Here is a 22,896-nt window from a genome sequence, read left to right as displayed (position 1 = left end):
AGCTCTGAGAAATTGATTTAGTTTACTATTATCTAATTGTAAACTAATTATCTAATCTAATCAATTATCTAATTGTAATCCTTTGTAGGAATTTTATTTCTAAAATGCAAACCATGAATTTACCAGCCCAGAGAATGAGTTCATGCATTTGTTATCTGAGACTATTTCTTGTTTTTTAAGGTGACATTTGTTTTTTTGGTATTGAGGTTATTTGCCTAAAACTTTCAGTGCAATGGCAAAATAGTTTCAGCTTCTTATCCATCCTTTTTCCAAATACTACTGGTAAATGACATGTGTCATTTTAGGTTTATCTATCAAGTTTGTAAGTGCCTCAGCTTCAGGAAAAATACATTGCATTATTGTAACAGAAACAAACCTAAAATATTTTGTAATTTGTACTGGACCTTTTATCCAAAGACCTCCAGCATGCTGTACGAACACTAGCTAAACCTCACAACATCCCTGTGAGATAGGTTAGAAGTAGAGCTATTTCACACACAGATAAGTTGAAGTACAGATACTTAGGCCCTACAGTCCATTCGTTTTGGGGGGCTTAGTTTTTGGTGCACAGTTTAAACATCTAGGAGTCTCCACCTAGGCATCCAAATTTATGGGCTCCTTTGAAAACTGGAGCTAAATGATGTGCCAAAGTCATACAATTAGTCAGTTGCCAAGCACACAACTCAGGGCTTCTGACTCTGGGATCTCTGCTCTAACTACTAGACTACAGTCAACTTGTGAAAGTTTGTAGGTCTGTTACTAGCCTGAAATATCCGCATTGAAGTCTGTTCTTCCACTTCAAAACACTGAAATTGCACATTAGCTCTAAAGCTATGTTTAAAACACTGCGAAAATATGAAGGGCCAATGCAGATGCCTTTGTGCCCACTGGGGTAGAACAGTCCAGTTCTGCTCCCTACTCATGGTGGAACTTTAATGCACAGAGGTATCCTGAAAATTTCGGATCACGTTTTTCACCTGATGAGATTGACCGCTAAAGGATTAATGAAGAAATAGGAAGGAAATATGAACATTGAAAAAAGTCATATCATATGTAGTTCTCCTGGGTTTGTAGAAAGCAATTAAGCCAATTAATTTATTGGTAAATTATCTTATGATGAATTACAGAATAACTGCAATGAAACTCTGACATTCACATTAATACCAAATTAGTTACTGTATTATGACTGTTCTTACAATGAATGCCCAGTAATTTAATAATAATGGGACACTTAAATAATTTAACCAATAATTCTGTAGATCACTCACATATATAAATGAGCATGACAGCTTCCTTTCTCTGCTTTGCTGGTGCTCTTGAATTAGCTTCCTGGCAACACAGAGAACAATTCTGGCAGCCAGACAGCTCCACGCATTTGCACTGGGATGCCGTTGGGAGTTGTAAAATAGAGAAATCAGCAAGACATTGTGTTACACTGTGCCCCCTTCAGAAGACTCTTCACTGATTTCCTCTACACTGTTGCAAAGTGCCATTGCTATAAGAAATGTACCCATTCTGCTGGGACTTTTCAAAGTGAGGGATTCCCCTCCCACAACTCTGGATTATTTTGAAGCTGTGCTCCATTTGCCATAAATGCAAAATGTCAAGAGAAGTGCCATTGGTATGTTAGAATGAGGTAGGGAGCCCAGCCACCATGCTGTCCATTATAAATATTTGCTGTATTGCAAGATGTGGCAAGTGTTATAAACAGCCTTTTCCTACAGGCAAGGCCTGCCGGGGTCCTGGCCATGACTGTGGGGACCTAGATGCTACTGCAATACAAACAATAATAAGTTATGGTTTAGGGAATCAAACCCGCTGTATTATTAACTACAGTAATTTAGTGACCACTAAATCAGACCCTGTGTATTGCAAACGTTGACCATTGTGTTTATTGGTCTGCTCTGGGTAAGCCCTGCTGGCCTCACAGTACTGTCACCGTGTAGCAACACCCATTTCTGCAGGAGCCATAGTCTAGGGATGTCTTCACTGCACAGTTCACTCAGGCTCTTACCTGAGTTTTAGACACACTCCTTCCCCATCATCCACACAGAGAAAAGTCTGACCTCAGTTTGGAGGTGCTTTAACCTTGGGCAAACTGTCCTGGCTGTTGGCACAGGTTAGAGCCAGGTGTTACTCCAGTGCTGATAATCCCCCAATGCCTTCCCACAATTCTCCCAAAGGGCAGACAAGTTCTCCTGAAATTGCCTGGGAAAGAATCCTAAAGCATCTCAGCACAAAGAACCATGGGATATGCCCCCAGTCACACCCAGCTGGGTGCAGAAACAGGGCGCAGCAATGCAGGTGTGGCTTTGTTACTGGAACACTCGCACCCAGGCCAGGCTAACCTGGGTGCTCAGAACCAGGAGCCAGTCACCCAGGTTAACTGAGCAGTAGAGTTACCCCTCGTGTTCTGAGCGTTTCTCCTAACCGCTATTGTAAATAACTGTACTATCAGAGGGCTGTAACAGGAAGACTTAAAAAGAGGCTGGAGTCTAATTACACTATATCTGATATACAGCTGAGAAGTAATCCGCCCTGTAATTGTTGCAAATACGTAAGACTCACAGAACACCTTTAGCAGCAATACTTTCATGAGCATTATTAGCCTCACAGTGGGACCTAATGCTAGAGCATCTACTGGGGCCACTTAATTACATAGTTCAATCATTAACACTGAAATTACAGTGAGTGTTGCCCCTGCTTGACACAACAGTTTTATTTTCAAATAGCTACACATTCCCGGATCATCATTATATCTTGTACTTAAATAGCAATAAAATTGCTCCCTACCTTTTTTACAAGACTGATGCTCTTTGGAGGTGGTGTAGGTATACATTTACACACACCAAAGCAACCTGGGAGGCTTTGTGCCATTCTGGCAATGCAAGTCAGCTGTAAACCTAGCTTAACCAGCCAGTGAAACTGTCCCATAATGTTCTTTCTTGCTACGTAGATATGCCAATTGTGGTTTCCAAGTCCCAGTCCTATTAATATCCATGTGCAATCCAGCTTCATGGCTTACAAGGGCAGAGCCAGTAGAGCACCACTGAGATATTCAGTTGAAGGATAAATTGAGAAGAAATGGAAACATTTAATTACTTCCATAACATGGAAGAACACATGGAAAAAAACTGGAAGCCAGATTCTCTCCTGTCATGCAGAGCTGTGCAGGCATGTGAGTGGGCATGAGGAGCTCCGTACCTCTGCGTATGTGGATAGAAATGGAGCAATATGCTAAGGGGGACACACACTATGCCAGTCATGTTGGATGGAATCCAGGGAGCTGCTTGGTTGCCTAAACCCAGAATTAGGCGCCTAAATAAGTTCCCCACCGTGGTCAACAAAACTCCCGCGGAACCCTGTAAGCACCTCCCAGGAGAGAGCTCGAACCACTAGACTAGAGAGTCATTCTGTGTCTGGCCCAATCACTCTGTCTTTATTTATCCACAGTGGAACAGCTTCCGCAGGAGAGACTGAGAGACACCCCCACATCAGACTGTCCTGTAGCTCAATGGTTAGAGCATGCTCCTGAGAGATGGGAGACCCCCGTTCAAATCCTTTCTCCCCTGTCTGCCAGGAAGGGGGGATCTGAACCTGGTTTGCTCACCTCCCAGGTGAGTGCTCAAACTACTGGGCTAAAAGTTATTAGGTTGGCAGTGGCACCACCACCTTCTACTCCAGCCATTTTGTGTAGTGGGGCAGGCGCCTAATTCATTCCTGCAAGAAACTAGGTACCTAAGACAGGATCATGGGTTCCTGTTTGTGGATTGCTAGCAGAGCTAGGCACCTCCCTGCATCCTGGACTGAAGCTCCTATCACTGAGAAAGGGGCAGGGCTTAGCACATTGGGGTCTCCCACTGGCTAGCCTAGACAGGGAGCTGCCTAGTGTGCTGGCTTTTGTGGATCCCATTCCTAGGTGCCCATCTCTTCCCATTCATTGTACAGGGAGCCTAGATGCCTAACTCAGGTTTTATGTATTGCAGTGTTGTTCCTGTGATATTTTAGCTGCCTAAACGTTAGGTGTTGCAATGCGGAGTGGTGCAATGATGAAGTCCCTTCCTGGATTCCACCCATTGTTACTTTAGTTTTAAGATGAATAATACTATTTAACCTACTTGAATGTTATATAATGGCTTTACTTATGTCCAACCTAATCTTATTTTTATCAGTTCATATTCTGCAATCAGTAATACCCGAGCCACCCTGTTGAAGTTGACCGTAACTATTATGTGTAAGAAGTCAGTGGGGCTGAGGGCATAATTTGTCCAAATTTGTTTTCCTGCTTTAGAGACTACAAAAGGTTAATACAAAAATTAACAATATTATTTTTAGAGCCTGGAACTCTTTGGGAAGGATAGTTAGAGATTTTTTTATTTGGAATATGTTAAGATCAGGATGCCTGAATTTGTAAAGCTACCAATGAGCTGCAGCCGAGTGTCTGTAAAAAATTACACCAAATTCTGTAGCTGTTCTGTGCAAGTGATTAAATACATGACACTGTTCATATTCATAGAATTTCATTGTTCACTACATGTCAAGACTCTAACAGCCAGGGGACTAATTACCAATGGGATTCCAGCTGCTACAGATGGGGTGGGAAAAAAGAAGCCTGCACACAGAAAGATCTTGCTTTTTGCTCTAAAAATTGTCAGGCTCAGATGGATTTCTGTTGGGAATTGTTTCATTTCCATGGAATGCAAGGACTGTTGTAGGACGGATGGGTCAGTACATAGGGTGGTGAACTGGGCCTCAGAAAAAATGGGTTCCATTTCCAGCTCAGCCACAAAATTCTTGTGGGGCCTTGGGTAGGTCGGCAATCTTCCCTATGTCTTAGTGCCCATTGGTAAAACTGGGGGATTACTTCCTCACAGGGGTGAGGAGGATAAGAATATATGAATGATGGGAATTGCTCAGGGACTGTAGTGGTTAGGGCCCAAAGAGACCTATTTCTGAGGTATCACCAGCTGTAGTAGTGAGTCAACATGCCCTTTCCCCCTGGTAGTAGTGGCAGAAAAGAGAGGGTTTATTAAACCAGAATCAACTAGTTCTTCCCACTGTGCTCAGGGATATGGTTCCCAAGGTCCTCCTATAGAGAGTTAATCTCTCACATAAGCTTTTTAGATTTATGTATGTTTTCTTGCCCAGGTTTCTCTTCCAAGCTAGTATCACCTTCAGTATCAACACCCTTTCTAGAACTAACTGTGATGTAAGAGAGTCTGTTATAGGGCCTCAGACTCTTCCCCTTCCCAGTATGCTTTGTTAAGAGGAGCTTGACAAGCGGGCTTTTCTTTCCCCAGGCCTTTCAATAGGACACACCTTTTTGGCAGCAAACTTTGACCATTTTCTAGGTAAGAACAAACTTCTCAGGGTTTATTTCTGGGTCTTTTTTCCTGGAACCACTGTGCTCTGATGTGGAAAACTGGGGAGAAAGGGAAGCCCTGACCCACTTTTCTCTCAGGACTTTAGCTTTGAGATCCAAACAAACCAAACAGAAGAATACAGGCAGTTTGTTTAAAAAAATGATCTCTTTTTTCCCTCTGAGGACCCTTCCTAATTCCCAGCGACCCTGTCGCACCAGAACGACAACAGCAGTGAATTGATAGCCAGAGGAGGACATGGAACACAGGTGTACTATGGTCTCATTGGGCTGCCTTATCTAAAAGTGAGATGATGCAATCTTCATTAGATGAAAGTGCTGGCTGGCCTTCTAGAGTAATCCCGTGTAGCATGGGTTACAGTGTTCTAGCTTTGCGAAAACAAAGGTATGTACTATGACACCATGGTGATGATGAGCATTGTATATAAACCTAAATAGCTATGATAGAATACACATTATGAAGCCCACACCGAAGCTGCAATCACTTGGCTAGTGAGAGATGAAAGCAGGTATTATCTGGTTTATAAGATTATAAGTTTAGGTGCACATGTGAGTCCTATTAGACCTCCAGGCTTGTGAGCTAACTTGATAACAAGCAGTCATATTCCCTCTACTAAGGTGCAGTGGAACATTTTTTCATTTCCTCAATGTTTATTCCTACCAACAAGCACCAGGACTGTGAGATGGTAAGCTGTCGTACAGGTCCCAGTCTTTGTTAGATGCTGGGTAAAAGACCTGTTGAGGTATCACTGGCATACTGATGATACTGTACCCAATAGTGGCTCCAGCTCGCAATCACCTCCAAAGGCTTTAGAGCTGGTCCAGTTATGAATAACTCAGGTAAATTTCCTTGGGTAAACTACTTTGTTAATAAATGGTGTCATTATTTGACTACTCTGTTGACCAAGTGATATTCAGTGCATGATTCATTTAAGGATTTTTTTCCTATCAATTCTTTAAACAAGTTACTCATGAATAAATGCTTTCATTCTTCGACTTGCCGCACTCTATCGGTTAAACAAGAAGGACAACAATAGCAAATGCCCAAGGGAGCCAACAATTAGAAAGCTGTCTGTCAGAAGCCTCTGGGGTCTCCCTGAAAGGAAGAGACGATGCCATTTGAAGCTTCAGGTTCTGTTGCTACAAGCTTATACATACACAAACCATGACCCCAATCCTGCAAAGCCTTAAGTGCATGCACGATGTCATACATATGAGAAGTCCCACTGAAGTCAATGGATCTGTTACGTTGAAGTCAATGGAACTGCTCAGGCGTATAATGTAAGTCTTTGCAAGATGCGGGCCCATACTATAAAAGTGTGCATATTTTTGAAAACTTAGTACAGGTCAGGCCAAATTTAGCCTAAAATCTAGGACCAATGGAAGTATTTCCATGGCTTCTTAAAGTTCCAATCTTTTTTTTTTTTTTTTTTTAAAAATCCTCTTACAGTGTTAGCAACCTGAATATTGCAGAACTGTGCCTTGAGCTAGTCAAATATCACAAAAGAGTATTCAAAAACACTCTTTGAAATAAATGCCACCCAAGTGAATGTCCTCTGTGTATGCTTCTTTCTATATGTTTTCTGCTAACATTTGTATCTGTGAATGTTTGTGCATGGTGACATTTGTAGAAAGATAAAGTGCGGCGCTGGTCCTCATGTGAATATGGACATGCTTCTGTAACTAATGTTGGTCAGCCTATGGTAGACTACATTAAGTGCTTGGTAACAGCCCACGGTCAGAGAAAAATTAAAAAGAGCCTTTATAACTGTTTTATTGGGAATTATAATACACTAGACATACAGGTATGGAAAGCAGTTAGTTTTATAAAGCAACTAAGTTAATAAAATAAAAATAAATAATTAAAGGCTCTTAACACGACATCAGTTTTTAAGCAAAATTCCTCATTGAAATCAATAAGGAGTTTTGCCTAAAAACTGGACGGTATGATATCGTCATAAGTAATTAAAAAAAAACTCTTTAGAATAAGTGATGCTTGAGAAAGTCAGTGGTCATTAGCTCTTAATCTTGTTGGAGTGAAATGTCACACTGGTGTCTCATCCTATTTGCAACTTTTTTTTTTTCGTGGAACACACTTAGAAATATATTCTTCCCCCAGAGCTGGCCACAGATTTTTGTGTATGTTGTCTCTAATGTCCTCATCCCTCTTCAGAGAAATGGATCAATAAGCTTCCTGTGATGTATTCCCAGATGAGATCTCCTCAAGGAAATAAATTACTTTTTCTTCTTTTTCCCTTTCTTTCCTCCCTTCTTTTTCCCTTTATCCTTTCCTTTTCCTTTTCCCATTTCCTCACCTTCAATCAGTGCTCTGGCTCGTGCTTTCCCCAGAGGTGTCTTGGCATACCAGACCTGGAGAATCAAATAAGTGGTTAGAGGGGAGGAAAAAAAAGCATGAAAGAACATTTAAGTAACTTTTGCATGTACGATGGAGTGTTCCTAACAAAAACCTTACAATCCTGGCCGGCTCGTGGAGAAGCTGAAACAAGATCCTTAGAACTCTTGAGAACACCATTATAACAAGAAGTGTAGCAATCCTCTGCTTTCAGAGTCCCTCATTAACGTGAACACTTAGCTGTGCCACTTGTGTTGCTATAGTTATGGGAGTGTTAGAACTTCTATGATCAGCCCTATTTCCAAGGGTATGTAACTCTTGTCAAAATTACCTCTGATTGGAAACTTGGCAGTATAAAGAGCATATTTTTTGGTAGTTCTTAAAATCTGTTCAGTTGTTTTTCATTTCAAGGGGAAAGTTAAACAAATCATAATTTTTAAAAAGCTGTTTATTGGTTTCATGTGCTTGTTCATAGTTTTGTGTCTCGTAAATGGTTTTGTTTTGGTTGCTTTGCAAACTTGCAAAGTTCTGGGACTGTAATGGCAACAAGGCCTCTCTGGGATAATTAAAATAATTTAAAAGGGCTGAATTGGTAATATTTGAAATCAGGTGTGCACAGGAAATAACCTTTCCCTAAGCTTGAAGTGTGTGTGTCTGTAGTAACAATGTCATGGTCCGTTCTGCAGCTCAAGATGTGATCAGATATTGGTGTGCATGATGAAAAACCTATTCACTATGTTCATCTCTTTTGTTATGCCAGGAATGAATTTGGCTTTTTCCCTCTCAGACGCCTAAGGACCGGTACTCTGGTGTCTTGACTTCGGCCTCTCACCTCAGAACCCTACTTAGGCCAGCTCTCGTCTCTCTCTGCTCCGCTCCATCCACACTTACACCTACACTATCTCCATTCACAATGATGTTGACTCTGTTGGGGCTTGTAGTGTCTTGTGGATTAAATGCTTTAAACAGGTAAACGAAATGCATTAGTAGCAAAATGGCCAACCAGTTGTGGAACAGCTATAATAATGTGACCCGCAATCTAACTATTCTGATTTAGCTGAATACCTACTCTTCAAACCTCTCTATCTTACCCCCTCTTCTAACTCTGTATTATACAAAATCTCACCCAAACTTAGGTGGGTTTGAATAATTAGGCTGTACTGTACTTGGGTCGGGGATGAGGAGGGGAAGGGGCTAGTGATGGTGCACATACATTGTGAGCTAGGTACAAACTTTTGAGGCGTTGCACCTTGAAACCATAGGGCTGTTAGACTTCTCTGAAGAAATTCTGCTTGGTGATGGAACTCTTAGGAACACATTATTAAGGACTAACTAAACAGTGTGGCAGCACGTGGTAAATGTGAGGGAATATTGAGACCTACTCCAACCCCCTCTCCATATTGCCAGCAAAGGGTTTGCCTTATGTGGCAGCGTGGGGTTAATGATTTACAATGTCATAGAATCATAGAAGATTAGGGTTGGAAGGGACCTCAGGAGGTCATCTAGTCCAACCCCCTGCTCAAAGCAGGACCAACACCAACTTTTGTTGGTGTCATCTGTTGTTTCCTTTTCCTTACTTTTGTATATTCAGTTTAATTAAATAATTAACCTATTTACTGGCATGTCCCCATAATAGTTTCTTCACAGATTCTGCAATGAGTGGAACTGCTCCAAGATATTACTGAAGCCAACCGCTTAGAAAGAAAGAATCAAAACCAGATTAGATTTTCTCTAATGAATAATAAGATACACAGGTTTCTGTTTATAAGAGATTTGAACCCTGAAGTTTCAGGGCATAAGTCAACAAATGACTTCCTTGAGTTAAGAAAAAACTTCCCCTGGGGGCATGCTGATCTATAATTTTCTTGCACCTTTCTCTGAAGTATCTTGTACTGACTACTGTCAGGGAGAGGATGCTGGACCATTGGTTGATCCAATAAGGCGATTTGTTTGTTTCTATTTAACTATTTTGTATCAAATAGGTGCAGTAAGTAGGTCACTTTTTAAATGGGTGTATATAACTGAATTTAAGAAATCCTATTATCACCATTTTCCATTATTTATATTCATTTTGGGAACAGTGGCAGAATATAACCACATGTCAAATGGGGAGATTCATGTTCGGAGGGAATAGAAATCAAAGATTCATCAGCATACTAATCCTCACTTTGAATACTGCTTTAAGTTTTAGTCACTTCACTTCAAAAAGGACAAAGCAATACAAAAGGTCCAGCAAAGAGCAATGAAAATGATTAGAGGCTCAGGGTATAGTCACTTCCATGTGAGGAGAGATTAAAAGACTTGAATTAATTAATGTGAAAAAGAAAGCTAAGAGTGATCTCTGAATGTTACAGTGAAGGCCATTTTGGCAATCATTTCCCCTGTGCCATGACACAAGAACAGGGGCTGCAGTACATGACATATAAAGGAAACAGATTTAAAACAGGTAAAGGAAATACATTTTAAAGAAGGATATATTTAATGCAAAGAAATCATTGCCACGGGATATTGAGGGAAATATTTGAGCTAGATTCAAAATTATTTGATTGCTGTCAGCATACTTTGTGCTGTGCAGTTGTGTTTATAGGAATAACATTTGCTGTTTCACTAGCTCAGTTAAAAAGTGACAACAAATACCAGGCCTCACATTTCAGGGCATAAGTGGATTGCCACTTGGAGTTGGGAATGAATGTTTCCTGCTATGGTACAACACTGATCACACCTCGAGGCAAGATACTAGACAGATTGTAAGGGTGAGCAAAAAGACTAAAATGCCAAATTCAAGTATTGAAGTACTGACCATATTCATAGAGTCAAATGTTTCTGAATAGAAACTGGAGACTGTTCAACTGACTCGGGGAGTGTGTGCACCAAAATGAGATTAGAAGTTAGAGAGAGAGATGTAAATGTCTCATGAGAGCAATCCAGCCAACCAGTGGCTTGGTTTAGACTCGGGTGATTGGTGATCAGTGTAGTTAGAGTCATTTTTATGTGTTGAAGTTGCTGGAAATTCCATACTGCTCGTTGCTGGAGAAGTAAAGAAAGAAAACCAGAGTGCAGCACTGATAGCTGTTAAAAGTTCCCCTTTCCAGCCTACATAGTATTTTATTGTGTGTACATAGGATAAGTGAGAGGCAGAGAGGGGCACTTACACGCTGCTATTGGCTGCAGTGTAAGGGCGCAGTCTGGGACGGTGCCAGGTACTCTCAACATCCATTGACTTCAGCTTTGCTCAGTACATGGTAGGACTGAGCCTCTTGTAACAGTGGAGGGGACAGCATGAGCAATTAGTAGACACAGTAGACCTAACCCAGTGAGACACTCGGCACCAATCCCATTCAGGTGCAGATACCTTCTAAAAGATGCAGCTTACTACAGCTAGTCTGTAGCAGGTCATGTTTTGGTTGTAGTTAGAGGACACACATGTGGGAGATGGGTGAGAACACTGAAAGGGAGAGTGAAAGGGACATTGTTTACACAGATGTTAATATCACCTGGTACGTTTCTTCTTCCTCTTTGTACACTGGGTCCTGCCTGGCCAGGGAACTCAGGAACTCAGCAGCTGTCAGCGGCTTGTTAGTCATCTGCCTGAGGCGTCGTTCACTGAGGACAGTTTGCACTGCACAAACGATGTGTCCCTGGGTGAAACCATCGGAAACCTTTGCTAGGCAACTTATGTTCAAAGATTTGGTGACAGCCCCTCCATTCTGCAGGATGATGTGTTTCCATAAGACTGTTTATCACCAACAGAAGAGGGAAGAGAAACCCGAAAACATGTATTAAGGAGACGGAAAAGCAATCTGAGTGACTTGGCTAATTGCTTTGAACCTAAAGTTCTTTCTGAGAAGGAAAATGAAAATATAGGACATCAGTACAATCAGCAAACCAAAAAGATTTGATTTTATATATATATAGATATTTACATTTGCACCTTGTACATATGGGGGAAATACACAATTAAACTAAGCATATTTTAATCTACTCTGTATATATCCATGTGTGTCTGTATATATGCATACACGTAATTTGGCCAGATTTTTAAACCAGGGTGCCTAAAATTAGACACTTACATCCATGGCATGATTTAATAGGTGCTGAGCAGGCAGCTTCCACCACAGTCAATGAGAGGTACAAGGGCTCACTACTATGTTTTAGGTGTCTAAGACCCTGATCCTCCAAAGACTTGGGCACACGTTCAAAATGATAGGTGTATGTCTTTGCAGGTGTAGGGCTATGTCTGCAAATACTACGGTGCATTAATCTCATGCCTTTGTCTTTTAGCTTGCAAACTCTGGAGGACAGGGACCACATTTTTCATATTTAGAAAGTGCCTAGTGCTTTGTGGGTGCCCCCAAAAAATCTTAATAAATAAGACTAACATCCTTCACCCTTTGTATGGGAACGCATAGATCCCAAAGTCATGCTGATTACAATCTTTATACTACCACAGATTCCACAGATTCTTAAACATGTCTCCCTAGAAAGTCTTTTTAAAAATATTTTCTTTGTCTGAAAAGTAAAACAAGTGAAAATAGTGACTTAGACAAATTGCATCTAGAGGATTGAAATTGTAGTAGTGTAGCATGGTAGTGCAGTTTGTGCCACATGAGTGATCTGTGTTTGAAGACACAGTATATGGCATAATAATATGCATGGGGAGAGTTACAATTATGAGACTGTTGCAGCATCCAGTAATAGTCTTTGTGTAAGAGAAAAACTGCTTCACCTTTCTTTCTACTGTAATGTAGATATTATGGACTTTTACTCATAACCACTGACTTCGTTTTTCATTCTAGAAAACAGTGTTCTTCAACTTGATTTATACCTAGTCTCAATAACTATTGGCTGAATCACTGATTCATAATAGGGAAATTGATACATGCAGCGGTGAACATTTATTTTGTGTTTCCCTGTGTTGTGCAGCGTAGCTTCCTCTGCAGTCGAGGATCGTGGATAAGAAGAGAAACTGATGCACATCATGACTAATATCAGATCTCCAGGTGCAATGACTGCCATTGTGTGTTTGCTGTACCCATACTGGGTATAAATGAAAGATCTTGTGCTGTAGAAAAGTAGAAGGGTTACAGGCTACGTGTGCAATTTGGGCAGCTGTAATTATCAATGTCTGGTGTTTTAAGGCTGTTAGAAATCAGCTATAAGAATTCGATTTGACTCTCAAACTGGGGGACTGGCCATGATAGGTGCTGAGTTCCTAATGTGAAGGAGTTAATGGGGAGTTAAGGGTGCTTGGCACCAAGAAAGTGCTCTCGCATGTTGCAAGATTTTCTACTGTTTGTCAGTATGATCTCAAGAATAAACTTACTGTTTGGTGAAAATGTGTGATGATTTTAAAGGGGCAGTGTCAAATGATTAAGGCCCAAATTTTATGCACCTTAAAATTTAGACAGTGGTGACTTTTCTTTGCATGCTCAGATTAAGGATTAAATCCCTTTAATCTCCTTTGGATTCTAAATTAATGATGAGTAAAACCCATAAAATGGCGGTTAAGCCCCCAGCGGCTGATCTGAACTATTCAAACTCACTTTCTTCCATCTCTCTTCTCCACATCCTAGTCATGTCTCACTCCCCTAATTTAAGAAGAGCCTTATCTGTTATTAACTTGTCAGGGCTGCAGCATGCATATCCTACTGTTGTTATACAGTTTGGTTCTGTCTACAGGCTAGTGTTCTATCTGCACTATGGAAATGATGGCATGTGGGACAGAGTTGCAACAGAGTAGCCCCTTAACACAGTTAAAAATTTGCTGTTTCTTGCACCAAACTGCAGTGAGCAAGCTCCTGAATGGTGATACAATGCTGGACTTCCCAGAGCTGTCGTATGAGTTGGTAATATGGTGAATGTATGATGCAATCCTGTGTACTTTGCTTGGGGCACAATCACGTTGTAAATAAGTGCCCCAAAATGACTAATTGTTGTACAGCTGGGACTTAAGTCGTTCGTTTTAATTCTGTTTTAATTCTGCCTGGGACTTCAACCACAAGTGATAAAATAGTATGAAGAAAGTCTGTTGTTTTAGCAATTGTGAGCAGCTGAGGTGCTTATGCTAACAGCCCCTGGCTCAGATAGGAGAGGATTGGTGGCAGGATATCCTCAGTGAGGAGTATGATGAAAGATCCTTAATTTTAGACCTCTGGTTCACCACAGCACCTCATTCCAGACTTTTTCAGGAATGCGAAGGGGAACTGATTGGCCTATTAAGTTCCCTGGGGTCTGTAATTCAACCCAAATTGACCTAAATTAACTTAAATAGCCTTCGCAGTTTTGAAAGTCACTAAGTCTGGGCTCTTCTGAACCATGGGGAAGTGATTTCAAAAGATGAAAACACATAATTGAGAATGCTCTGCTACCAGTCCGTTCCCAGTTCGATCAGGCACCTATCGACTTACGTGGCTCAGCTGCTCACAGCTGTGCCAAGATATCAAAGGAAGAGAGATGATCTTACCAATAGCTAGTGGGACTCAGGAGTGAATGATGGGGAGCAGATTGCTGTGGAGTTGGGCAAGTCTTTTAAAATGTCTTAAAAATGTCTGTTTGATTCTGGTTTGTGGTTTTAAACTGTTTGAGTGCCCACAGAATTGATAGCCACAATGTATGGCAATGAATAGGTAAATAACAAGCAACTTTAAGATTTCAAGGAACCAAAACTCCAGGAAATTCACTGTTAAAGATAATACTTTGTTTTGGGTGTCTGTGTGGCAACGGGAAGAGTTGGGGCTGCAGAGAAGTATGGAGGGCTTAAATCTTAATTGTGACTTTTCTGGCATCTGCCAAGTTTGCCTTCGAATCTTAAACTTGATCTATAAACCTAAACAAAGGATTTTTGATAGTGATAAAACACAATATTCCAAAAATGAAACAGTTTATGAATAGAACCTAAATTATGTTCTTTAAAATGTGGAACCCAGTTAGAAATAATAGCCGTTCAGACTCTACTTCCTGTAAAAAGTTGGGTTAAAAATCAAAATGAGCACCCAGATGGGTTCTGGTCATTTATAGAGCCAGAAATAATAGTCCAAGTCCAGATTCAATGTATCTCAACCCTAAATACATAACGTGAAGTACAGCCACAGGAGAATAAAACTTTTTTCTTCATTTTTATGAGACTGATTTTGTTTTAACTTGTCTTATACCATAATGTTAACTGAAAATTTCAGGTGCCTAGGTGCACACAGTGTGTGAGTTCAGGTTAAATTGTGTTTTGACAAAAGCCAGATAAAGGGATCCCTCCTGTGGCATGTTCTTTTTTTAGCATGTTTTCATATAAACAGCTGATCTCGTTCTGCCATGGTGATTTAATATACTTGCCAAATCTTGAAGCATAGTCTGGCCTGGGAATCAGAATGATTTTTTTGTACACTTTGCAGAAAGGTCGGAGGTCAGCATCAAAGGGACGTTTGGTAGTCCCCACAACCAGGACTCTGTCCTCTGCTTTCAAACTCTTCAGGATTTTGGGGAGATTCTTTTTCAGACGTTTAGGTTCCATCTTCAGGAGCAGATATATATATGGAAAAAAGTGAAATGTTAGCACCCATCCTTTAGAGTTAGGCAGGTGAAATAACTCCTAAAATAACACCTTCTGAATGCTGTATATAAAGCTTTATGGCTCTCTGTTGTCAGAGGTACACTTACATTTACACTTAGTGTAAAGAGAAGAGATACTCAGCATAAGTGGGACTCAGTTAAGCTTTTGCCTTCTGGGTCAAGTCTAACTATTGCAGGTTGAGTCAGCACTTAATTTCTATTACCAATTTGTGATTTTTTTTTTGAATTCCTGTGTTTCCCTGTTTCATCTGAAGGCACTGACTAATGCAAAAGCAGGAAGGAGGAAGCTAGCTTTTTTTTTTTTTTCTTTTTAAATATCTTAATATCAGCTGGATAATATCAGTGTACTTGGTTAACTTCAATACCAAGAAAACTGCTGGGATTTGTAATGTTTGCTCTTGTATCTTGGAGATCTAGATTTACAAACAAGCAGCTGTGTTTTCAATGAGATAAGTGGGTTCCTCACATTCTGCCATGGTTTTTGCTTAGCAAAGCTCCAAGTGCATAAACTTAAACACTTGGCTGTGAAAACTTAGTACTTATTTATTTGCAATAGTTTGCAGTCATATTTCATCATAGATATTATATCACTAGTTAGCAGGGCCCTGCAGAGGTTATATGTTGCTGTGGTCTTATTGTATCTTTAAAATTCAAATAAACTGATGCATGTAGATAAAAAATAATCAGCTCTGCAAAGCAATGGATTGGGGTAAAAATTTTAAAAGGGCCTAAGTGATTTGAGAGCCTAAGTTCTATTTTCAAAAGACACTTGGAGCCCAATATTTAAAGGTATTTAAGCACCCAAAGGGATTTTCAAAAGCACTTTGGTGCCTAACACCTATTGAGGTCAGTGGGAGTTTGGTGCTTAGATACTTTTGAAGTTGGTGCCTAAATACCTATAAAAATATAGCCTCTGGCATTAGGAGCCTAAATCTATTGAAAGTCAATGGGTCTTAGGCTCCCAAGTCACTTTTTGGTCTTTTGAACATTTTACTTTGTCTTATTGTTTTTACTGTATGTCAGGCTGCAACATGGGAGATCTTAACTTAGCTCTGGACCCAGCCTTCCATAGTGCAAATATGGAGGAAACTATGTACTCTGAGGTATCTGAGTTTCAAGGATGGACTATATCCTGCTCTGTGAATGCCCTTGCCAGGCAAAGTTTTTCATCTGCTTGTACCAGCAGTTGCTGAAAGGAGGGAAGTGCTTATTCTTTGGATTAAAGAGTACAAAGAAGGAGAAATTAGAAATGAAAGAAAACTCTGAACAATCAAGGGGAAGAGGAAATATCATTTTCTTCCAGTTTAGTTAGATAAAATATATATATATATTCTCTCTTTTTCTAAATCATTCTTCAAAGTCACACTGAGAGTCTAGTTACTAGATTGCCAATTGCTTAATAATATTAGAACTGACGTGTTAGTGGGCAACACAGTTTAGTGGTCTGAAATAAGGACTTCAAACACCAGCCTCCTGAGTGCTTTACCCCAGCTTTGCCACTGGTTAGTTAGGTAGCCTTTGGTGAGAGATTTCACTTCTCTGGCCCTGTTCGTACTAGCGTACAGAGTATCACTGAAAGCACTTTTTAAAATAAAAGTTTGCGCTACCGGTGAGGACTGGCCACACACAGTTGTGTTAAAAAGGGTTTGTAGCCAGTTCATACTGGCAGCACAACTGCCCAATATTTAGGGAGACATTTGGATTTTTACTTGCCTATTTTATAAGGATGTTGGAAGGAGTCCTTAATGTGAGTAAAGTGTTTTGAAAATGAAAACTGTTATTTGAGAGAATTATCATTATTAAATGGCACTAATTAGGCTCCAAAATTAGCACTGCGCTGAAATGAATGGTACAGGTTAAACTATTGCTGCTGATTAGAGATCCTAGTTTATAGGCCACTAATACATCCCTTCTACTGGAAAGGGTATCTTGGCAACAGGAACTGTCAGATAATTAACAAAAATAAAAATTCTCCTCTGCTCTTTCCCCTAGTCTTTGTGCTAAGTCCTAATTCAGCCATTACATTCTGAGCAATCCATTTTTTGGTAGAGGTAGTAGCTTTCTGTATTTCCACAGATCTAGAGTCAGTTACAGTGAGAGCTTATGTTGTCAAGATGTAGGAATCTTGATTTTAAAATCTAAATGACTGTACTAGTGCCAACCTCCCACCCCCCAACAGTGCCTCCATTCGCATCCACTCCAGTGTGGAGCCTAGAAAGCCATTTTGGCATTAGTGTGTCTACAGCTCCTGTTGTATATTTGAAAATAATATACGACCATTGTATTGTAGGGATATATCCTGAAAGCTAATAATACTCCCATTCACTTTGAAAGAAAAATGTCTGTAGCAAGAAAGGCCATTGAGCAGGGGACCCAGGGTTTCAGCTGTCTTCCAAATCTGGATTGGAGAAAGTGGGGGGTATTGTGAAGGTGCCCCAGGTTCCTGAAGAAAGATAGTGACTATTGCTTGCACCACCAGCAACTGGGTTACCGTGACAGATTTAATACTTGACTATCTGGCTGTCAATTCTGAAAAGGCAGGAAAGGGCTGACCTGAAAAGAGGAGGGCAATGGAGGCCAGTTTTATAATGGGCCTTCCACAAAATATAAGGTTTTCTATTATCACAATCTAAGTCATTGTGCCAAAATCATTGCCTGGGGAGGTGTACAATTGGCTCTCAGTGACTGTGTATGTATCCAAAGGCAGAATTTAGCTTACCATCTCCAGCTACCTTTCTGCTTTCTGTTACCTATTTTCCTTGATTCCTCTTTCCCTATGCTGCCATTACTGTTGGGGGTTCTCTTATTGAGGCCTGCTCAGACTGCTTGTTAATGCTAATCAGAGGAATACAGACTCCTTTAGCTGGTTCAGAACAGCTTGTGCTATTTGTGTAACAGTGAGACTAGAGACAAGTGAGTTCAGCCATGGAGCCCATCTATTTTCATCAAGGAAATATGTGAATTTCTACTAAATGTGAACAGATCGGAGTGCAATTTATATGACTGTCCCTAGCATTGCATTTTGGAAGTTATATCAGAGCAAAATTCTGTCCTCAGATGCACACAGACTGCTGCTAATGAAGCCAGTAGACAAAGGCTATGAACACTCAAGGCAATATTTGTCCCACAATCTTCGTTACAATAGCAGTTGCAACCAAGATTTGAGAATTAGGGAATTATTTGCTTTCAGTATGGTACGTCAGCCACCAGAGGGCATCAATCACCACATACATAAGTCATAAAATAAGTACTCTAAACAGCTTGTGAAATGACAGGCTAATTTAAGACAGTATGTCGTCAGTATCTTAAAAATATTGCATTTGTGTCCAGACAAAAAATACAAACTGCCTTTTAAAAAAAAATTAAAAATGGTTCAGTCTGACATAGAATCAAAAGAATCAATTGTGGCTAAAGTCCTGAAAGCTTTGTGAATTGAATGAGTATTTCCCATGTGACCCTGTTTGCTGTTGTACAAGTTGCTTTATATGAAATGCAGTGTGTTTCTGCATGTTTTTACTGTTCTTTACTAGTGGGAAATTGCTGGTTATGGGAAGGAAAGAAAGTAATTAAAATAGGAATTCCAGGAGGTAAATAAAAACCTGTAAACTTAACTGTTTGACCTATACTCTTGGTTTTTACAGTGCAGATTTATCCTTGTTCCTTTATTATTGATAAATAAAGCTGAATAATTTAAGCTCGTCTTCAGTCTTAGTTTCTTCCTTTGTATTTTTTAGGTCTTCCGTTTTTCTTTCATTGTTATTTCTCTTGCTGTGCCATCAGCACTCATGAGCACTGGGCAAATTACTTTTAAATAAGGCCAGTTTAGGTGATTTCTTCAAGAGCTTGTGAGAGGTCATGAGACTTTCTTTTAAAAAGTGAAAGTGAGGCAAGCTATTATAAAGTGAGCATTGGCAGGTCTGGTCGTAGTGGTACATGTTAAGCTGAGAAATGCCCCTGTTCCTTTGGGTCAGGTCTACTACGGTATGTGAAATTATTATAGGTTTAGAAATCAAACAGGAGCCCTTCACCTCTTTTTCAGATTTCGGCACTCTTTTGTAGAATGTTTTTTCTGTGTCTCCAATCCAAATGACTGAAGGCTGCAGCTGCTTAGCCACCTAGGAGAAATGAGAGGAAATATATGAAGTTAATTAAAATGGCTAAAATTTCAAATCTGCCCTGCCTGCGTTTACTATTATAGTGGCTATATCTCACCAAATCAATTCCCTGCCATTTGCAGGAGCCTTGGACATTGGTGCACCTTGGTCCCTCCTAGTCTCTGCCTGTGGCACACAGTAGTTTAGTCTCCCAAGGGCTGTACTGCTTTTGTCTAATCCAGGGATAACTGGTGGGGTAGAGTGGCCTGTGATGTGCAGGAGGTCAGAGGAGATGATCTTTAGTCATAGATGAACTCTGACTCTACATCCACATTTAGGGATCAAAGAAGACTGTTTTCTTCCCCCAGAAGGGCTGAGTGCTTGTAGCTGCCATTGGCTTTATTGCTGAGCACTTTTTGGCAAATCATGCCTCTTTTATTTAGGAATCTAATGTAATGTACTGAGATGTGGCTTGAAAATTTTGGCCCATATGTTTATCTCACAGTAATTGCTACAATCTTCTGGTTTAAATTCGATACCAAACTCCTAGTACATTGTCGTGACATGCTATATATTTTATTTGTGAACAAGAGGTCTGTACTGCAGCATTACACGATGTAATTAAGCAAAATAGGCTGATGTGAAATGTCAGCATTCAGAAGGCATTGCACAATTAGCAGCTTAGCTAAGAACTAAGACAATATATTAAGTTTTGGTGCACATATTAATGTGCTTTCTACATCAAAACTTAGATGGACTATACCTCTGGCTCACAGCAGGATGGCAGCAATGCTGCAGGCTTTTTCACAACTGCACTTCCTATTGCTATAGTAACCCTAGTGGTTTAGGAATTCTGCTGCCAAGTATTAATCACATTGCAGTTGTTGCTGTCTGAGCTCTGTTAGATTGCTCCGTGACGGAAGTGCTGGCTGTAAATTGTAACTAGGATTAGTTTTTCTGCCATGCTCTTGTTCCATTCCACTTCTTCAGGTGAAGCTGTTGCGACTGGAAAGGGGGATGTAAATATCAGAAGCTTGTACGCATCGTGCTAATGTATGATTAATGACCATTCCAGGATTTACAGCCCATGTACACTCACTTAGGATGTGGGAGACCCAGGTTCAAGTCCCTTTCCAAAGTAGACAGAGCAGGGATTTGAACGAGGGATTTTCCACATCCCAAGTGATTGCCCTAACGATCAGGCTATAAAGTATGACTTTTTTTTTTTCCATGTAAAAATTTGAAAGGTCTCATTTTCACTCCGCACTGGAACAAAAACAATTTTCAAAACCTTGAAAATTTTTTTTTCTGATATGGAATTGTTTTCCGGCCAGCCCTAGAAATAAACATTCTTTTGAAAGTACTCTTAGCTTGGGTTTAGGCATTCCAGCCGCACTACACAAAAAAAACAGTAGAAAGTAGTCATTTTAAGTGGATTTCTAAATGTATGCTTGCCCTTTCTCACTGTTGATGGTTCCAAGAGGAAGTGATGCAATTTTAGACATGCCATACTTCAGTGGAAATAATCCATCAATTCTGGAAAATGTCAAGTGGTATCCCTCAGTTTGTTACTTGACTAGAACTGTTTTACCTGAGGAAATGAAAATCTTCACTAATTTTGGAAGGCATGAGCAAAAACGTTGAGTTATAATACTGAAGATTTATTTAAAATAAAGAGACTGGATGATAAATGACTATATGTGAACTCTGCCAAAATTGCATGTGTGCAGATAGGCAGATATCTGCATCTCTATTTACCCGTATGTATAATTAGAGAGATGAAGTGTGAAGAGTGATCAAAGAGCACATGGAGTAAATAACCTGGATTAATGGCTAAAGGTATAAAATTATGCAACAATAAGGCCACGTGGTCTTAAATTTCAAATAATCTGGTTTCTACATTTTCACAGTTATATTTTAGGCACCTCGAAACTTGCACACACATTGCTGGGATAAATTTAGAAGGCACTCTTGAAAATTTGGTCTTTATTATTTTGTAGCAGAATGGCAGACTTTTATCTTTATTGTATTGGAGCTGAATGGCAGATTTGGGGATGCAGGGCTCTTCCGCTGAGTCATCTTGTTATCAGGTATTTGAGACCTCCAATGTAACTATTGCTGAGTCATACTAACAGGTAGATTCTGTTAGCTCCAATCAGGGTATAAGAGGGGTTGGGTTCTCTTTCTCAGGAGGCGAGGGAATGAAGGCCTGGGACAGAGGTCATACATTGAAAAACCTTATGTTTGGCCAAGCTTGGGGAAGAAAACTTAGGCTGGAGTCTAAATTGTTAAGTTACCGAGAAAGTCAAAGCTCCTTAAAGGGTTCATACAGTATATGTATATAATCTATTCAGAGAAGTGCGGGAACTCTGCTTGCTTGCATATATTGCTTGGAGGGTTAGACTAGATGGCCTTTGTGGTCCCTTCTAACCCTATGGTTGTATGATAAAGCACCTTTTATCGAGAGATCCCCAAATCCTCAGCAAGCTCTACACAACTAACAAACCTTTTGTCATCTAGCACTTTATGGTCCCCTCAGGGCTAGCTTGTGCTCCGAAGCACAGAGGGAGCTCATGGACTGCTCTTTCCATACACCCTTGAGTATAAAGCCAGGGAGACCACAGTGAATGGGAGTTTGCGGAGGGATTGTGCTTTCCCTGGAGTGGAGGGTTACCTCCCGGTCCCCTACTCAGAACTGGGGCTAATTGCTACAGTTTAATCTTCTATTAATTTAGTCTAATTATAGGATATGCACATACACATCAGCCCACCCTACAGATTAGATTTTGTTGCCTGATATACAAGGGGTTTTCCATACTTCTTTCATTTAGGGGTCTGTGCTGCTGTTGCTATATTTATGTGTCTCCCATTAGTTGTTCAATCACATGCTGCGATGGGTCACTTCTCCCTTAATACTTACACTAATTGCTAACATTAATGCGAAGAGGAACTGCATGTGAACATTGAAGGGGGACTAGTTCCTTATGGGTGTTTTTGCTTTCCAAGGTAAATCGGTTGTACTAAGCTGATAGTTCAGTCTTTCTGATGCCCAGGGAAAGGTTACGGGGAAAACATGTTCCATATCTTTTACCCGACATAGTGGATAATGCTCTGCAGTTCATGTGGAGAACAAGGGTGGGGATTTCCAAGAGCACCAGGCCGTGGTATAACTCTGTTTCCTTTGAAGTCAATAGTGAACTCCCATTTACATCAATGGGAACAGGGTTAGGCTAATGCCGAGTTCTTCTGAACATCCCCTGCTAAACATGGTATGTTGTGTATGGACACACTCACTTAAGTTGTACACAACACCCTGTTCTTTTGCGGGTATTCTCTGGGATCCCACTATGGCCTTTTCCTCTAGCAAAGAAGGCTGCCTCCGGATCCCCATCTCCTCAATATTGTTTCAGCAGTGGGGTCGTTAGAGAGGTCTGAGGCACTTGTCTTCCTTCCTCAGATGGCTCCGATGCTTAATTTGGGACCTGTACCTGTTGCAGCACTTTGCA

General features: G+C 40.4%; 1 protein-coding gene across 1 annotated transcript in view; it reads right to left on the bottom strand.

Annotated features, from left to right (window-relative positions):
- Positions 1–6,815: 6,815 nt before the first annotated feature.
- Positions 6,816–22,896, bottom strand: part of IQCA1 (IQ motif containing with AAA domain 1) — a 155,077-nt gene continuing 138,996 nt past the window's right edge. The window contains exons 16-19 of the mRNA XM_037913018.2: positions 19,325–19,411; positions 15,060–15,237; positions 11,228–11,466; positions 6,816–7,750 (exon numbers count right to left, since the gene is read on the bottom strand). Coding sequence (XP_037768946.1) covers positions 7,616–7,750; positions 11,228–11,466; positions 15,060–15,237; positions 19,325–19,411 — 639 coding nt within the window. The 3' untranslated portion in view covers positions 6,816–7,615. The remainder of the gene's footprint in view (positions 7,751–11,227; positions 11,467–15,059; positions 15,238–19,324; positions 19,412–22,896) is intronic.

The sequence above is a fragment of the Chelonia mydas genome, chromosome 11 (genome assembly GCF_015237465.2).
Source record: "Chelonia mydas isolate rCheMyd1 chromosome 11, rCheMyd1.pri.v2, whole genome shotgun sequence".
NCBI classification, from domain to species: domain Eukaryota; kingdom Metazoa; phylum Chordata; order Testudines; family Cheloniidae; genus Chelonia; species Chelonia mydas.
Note: the sequence above shows the minus strand (reverse complement) of the source record. Positions and strands in the feature narration are given on the sequence as shown.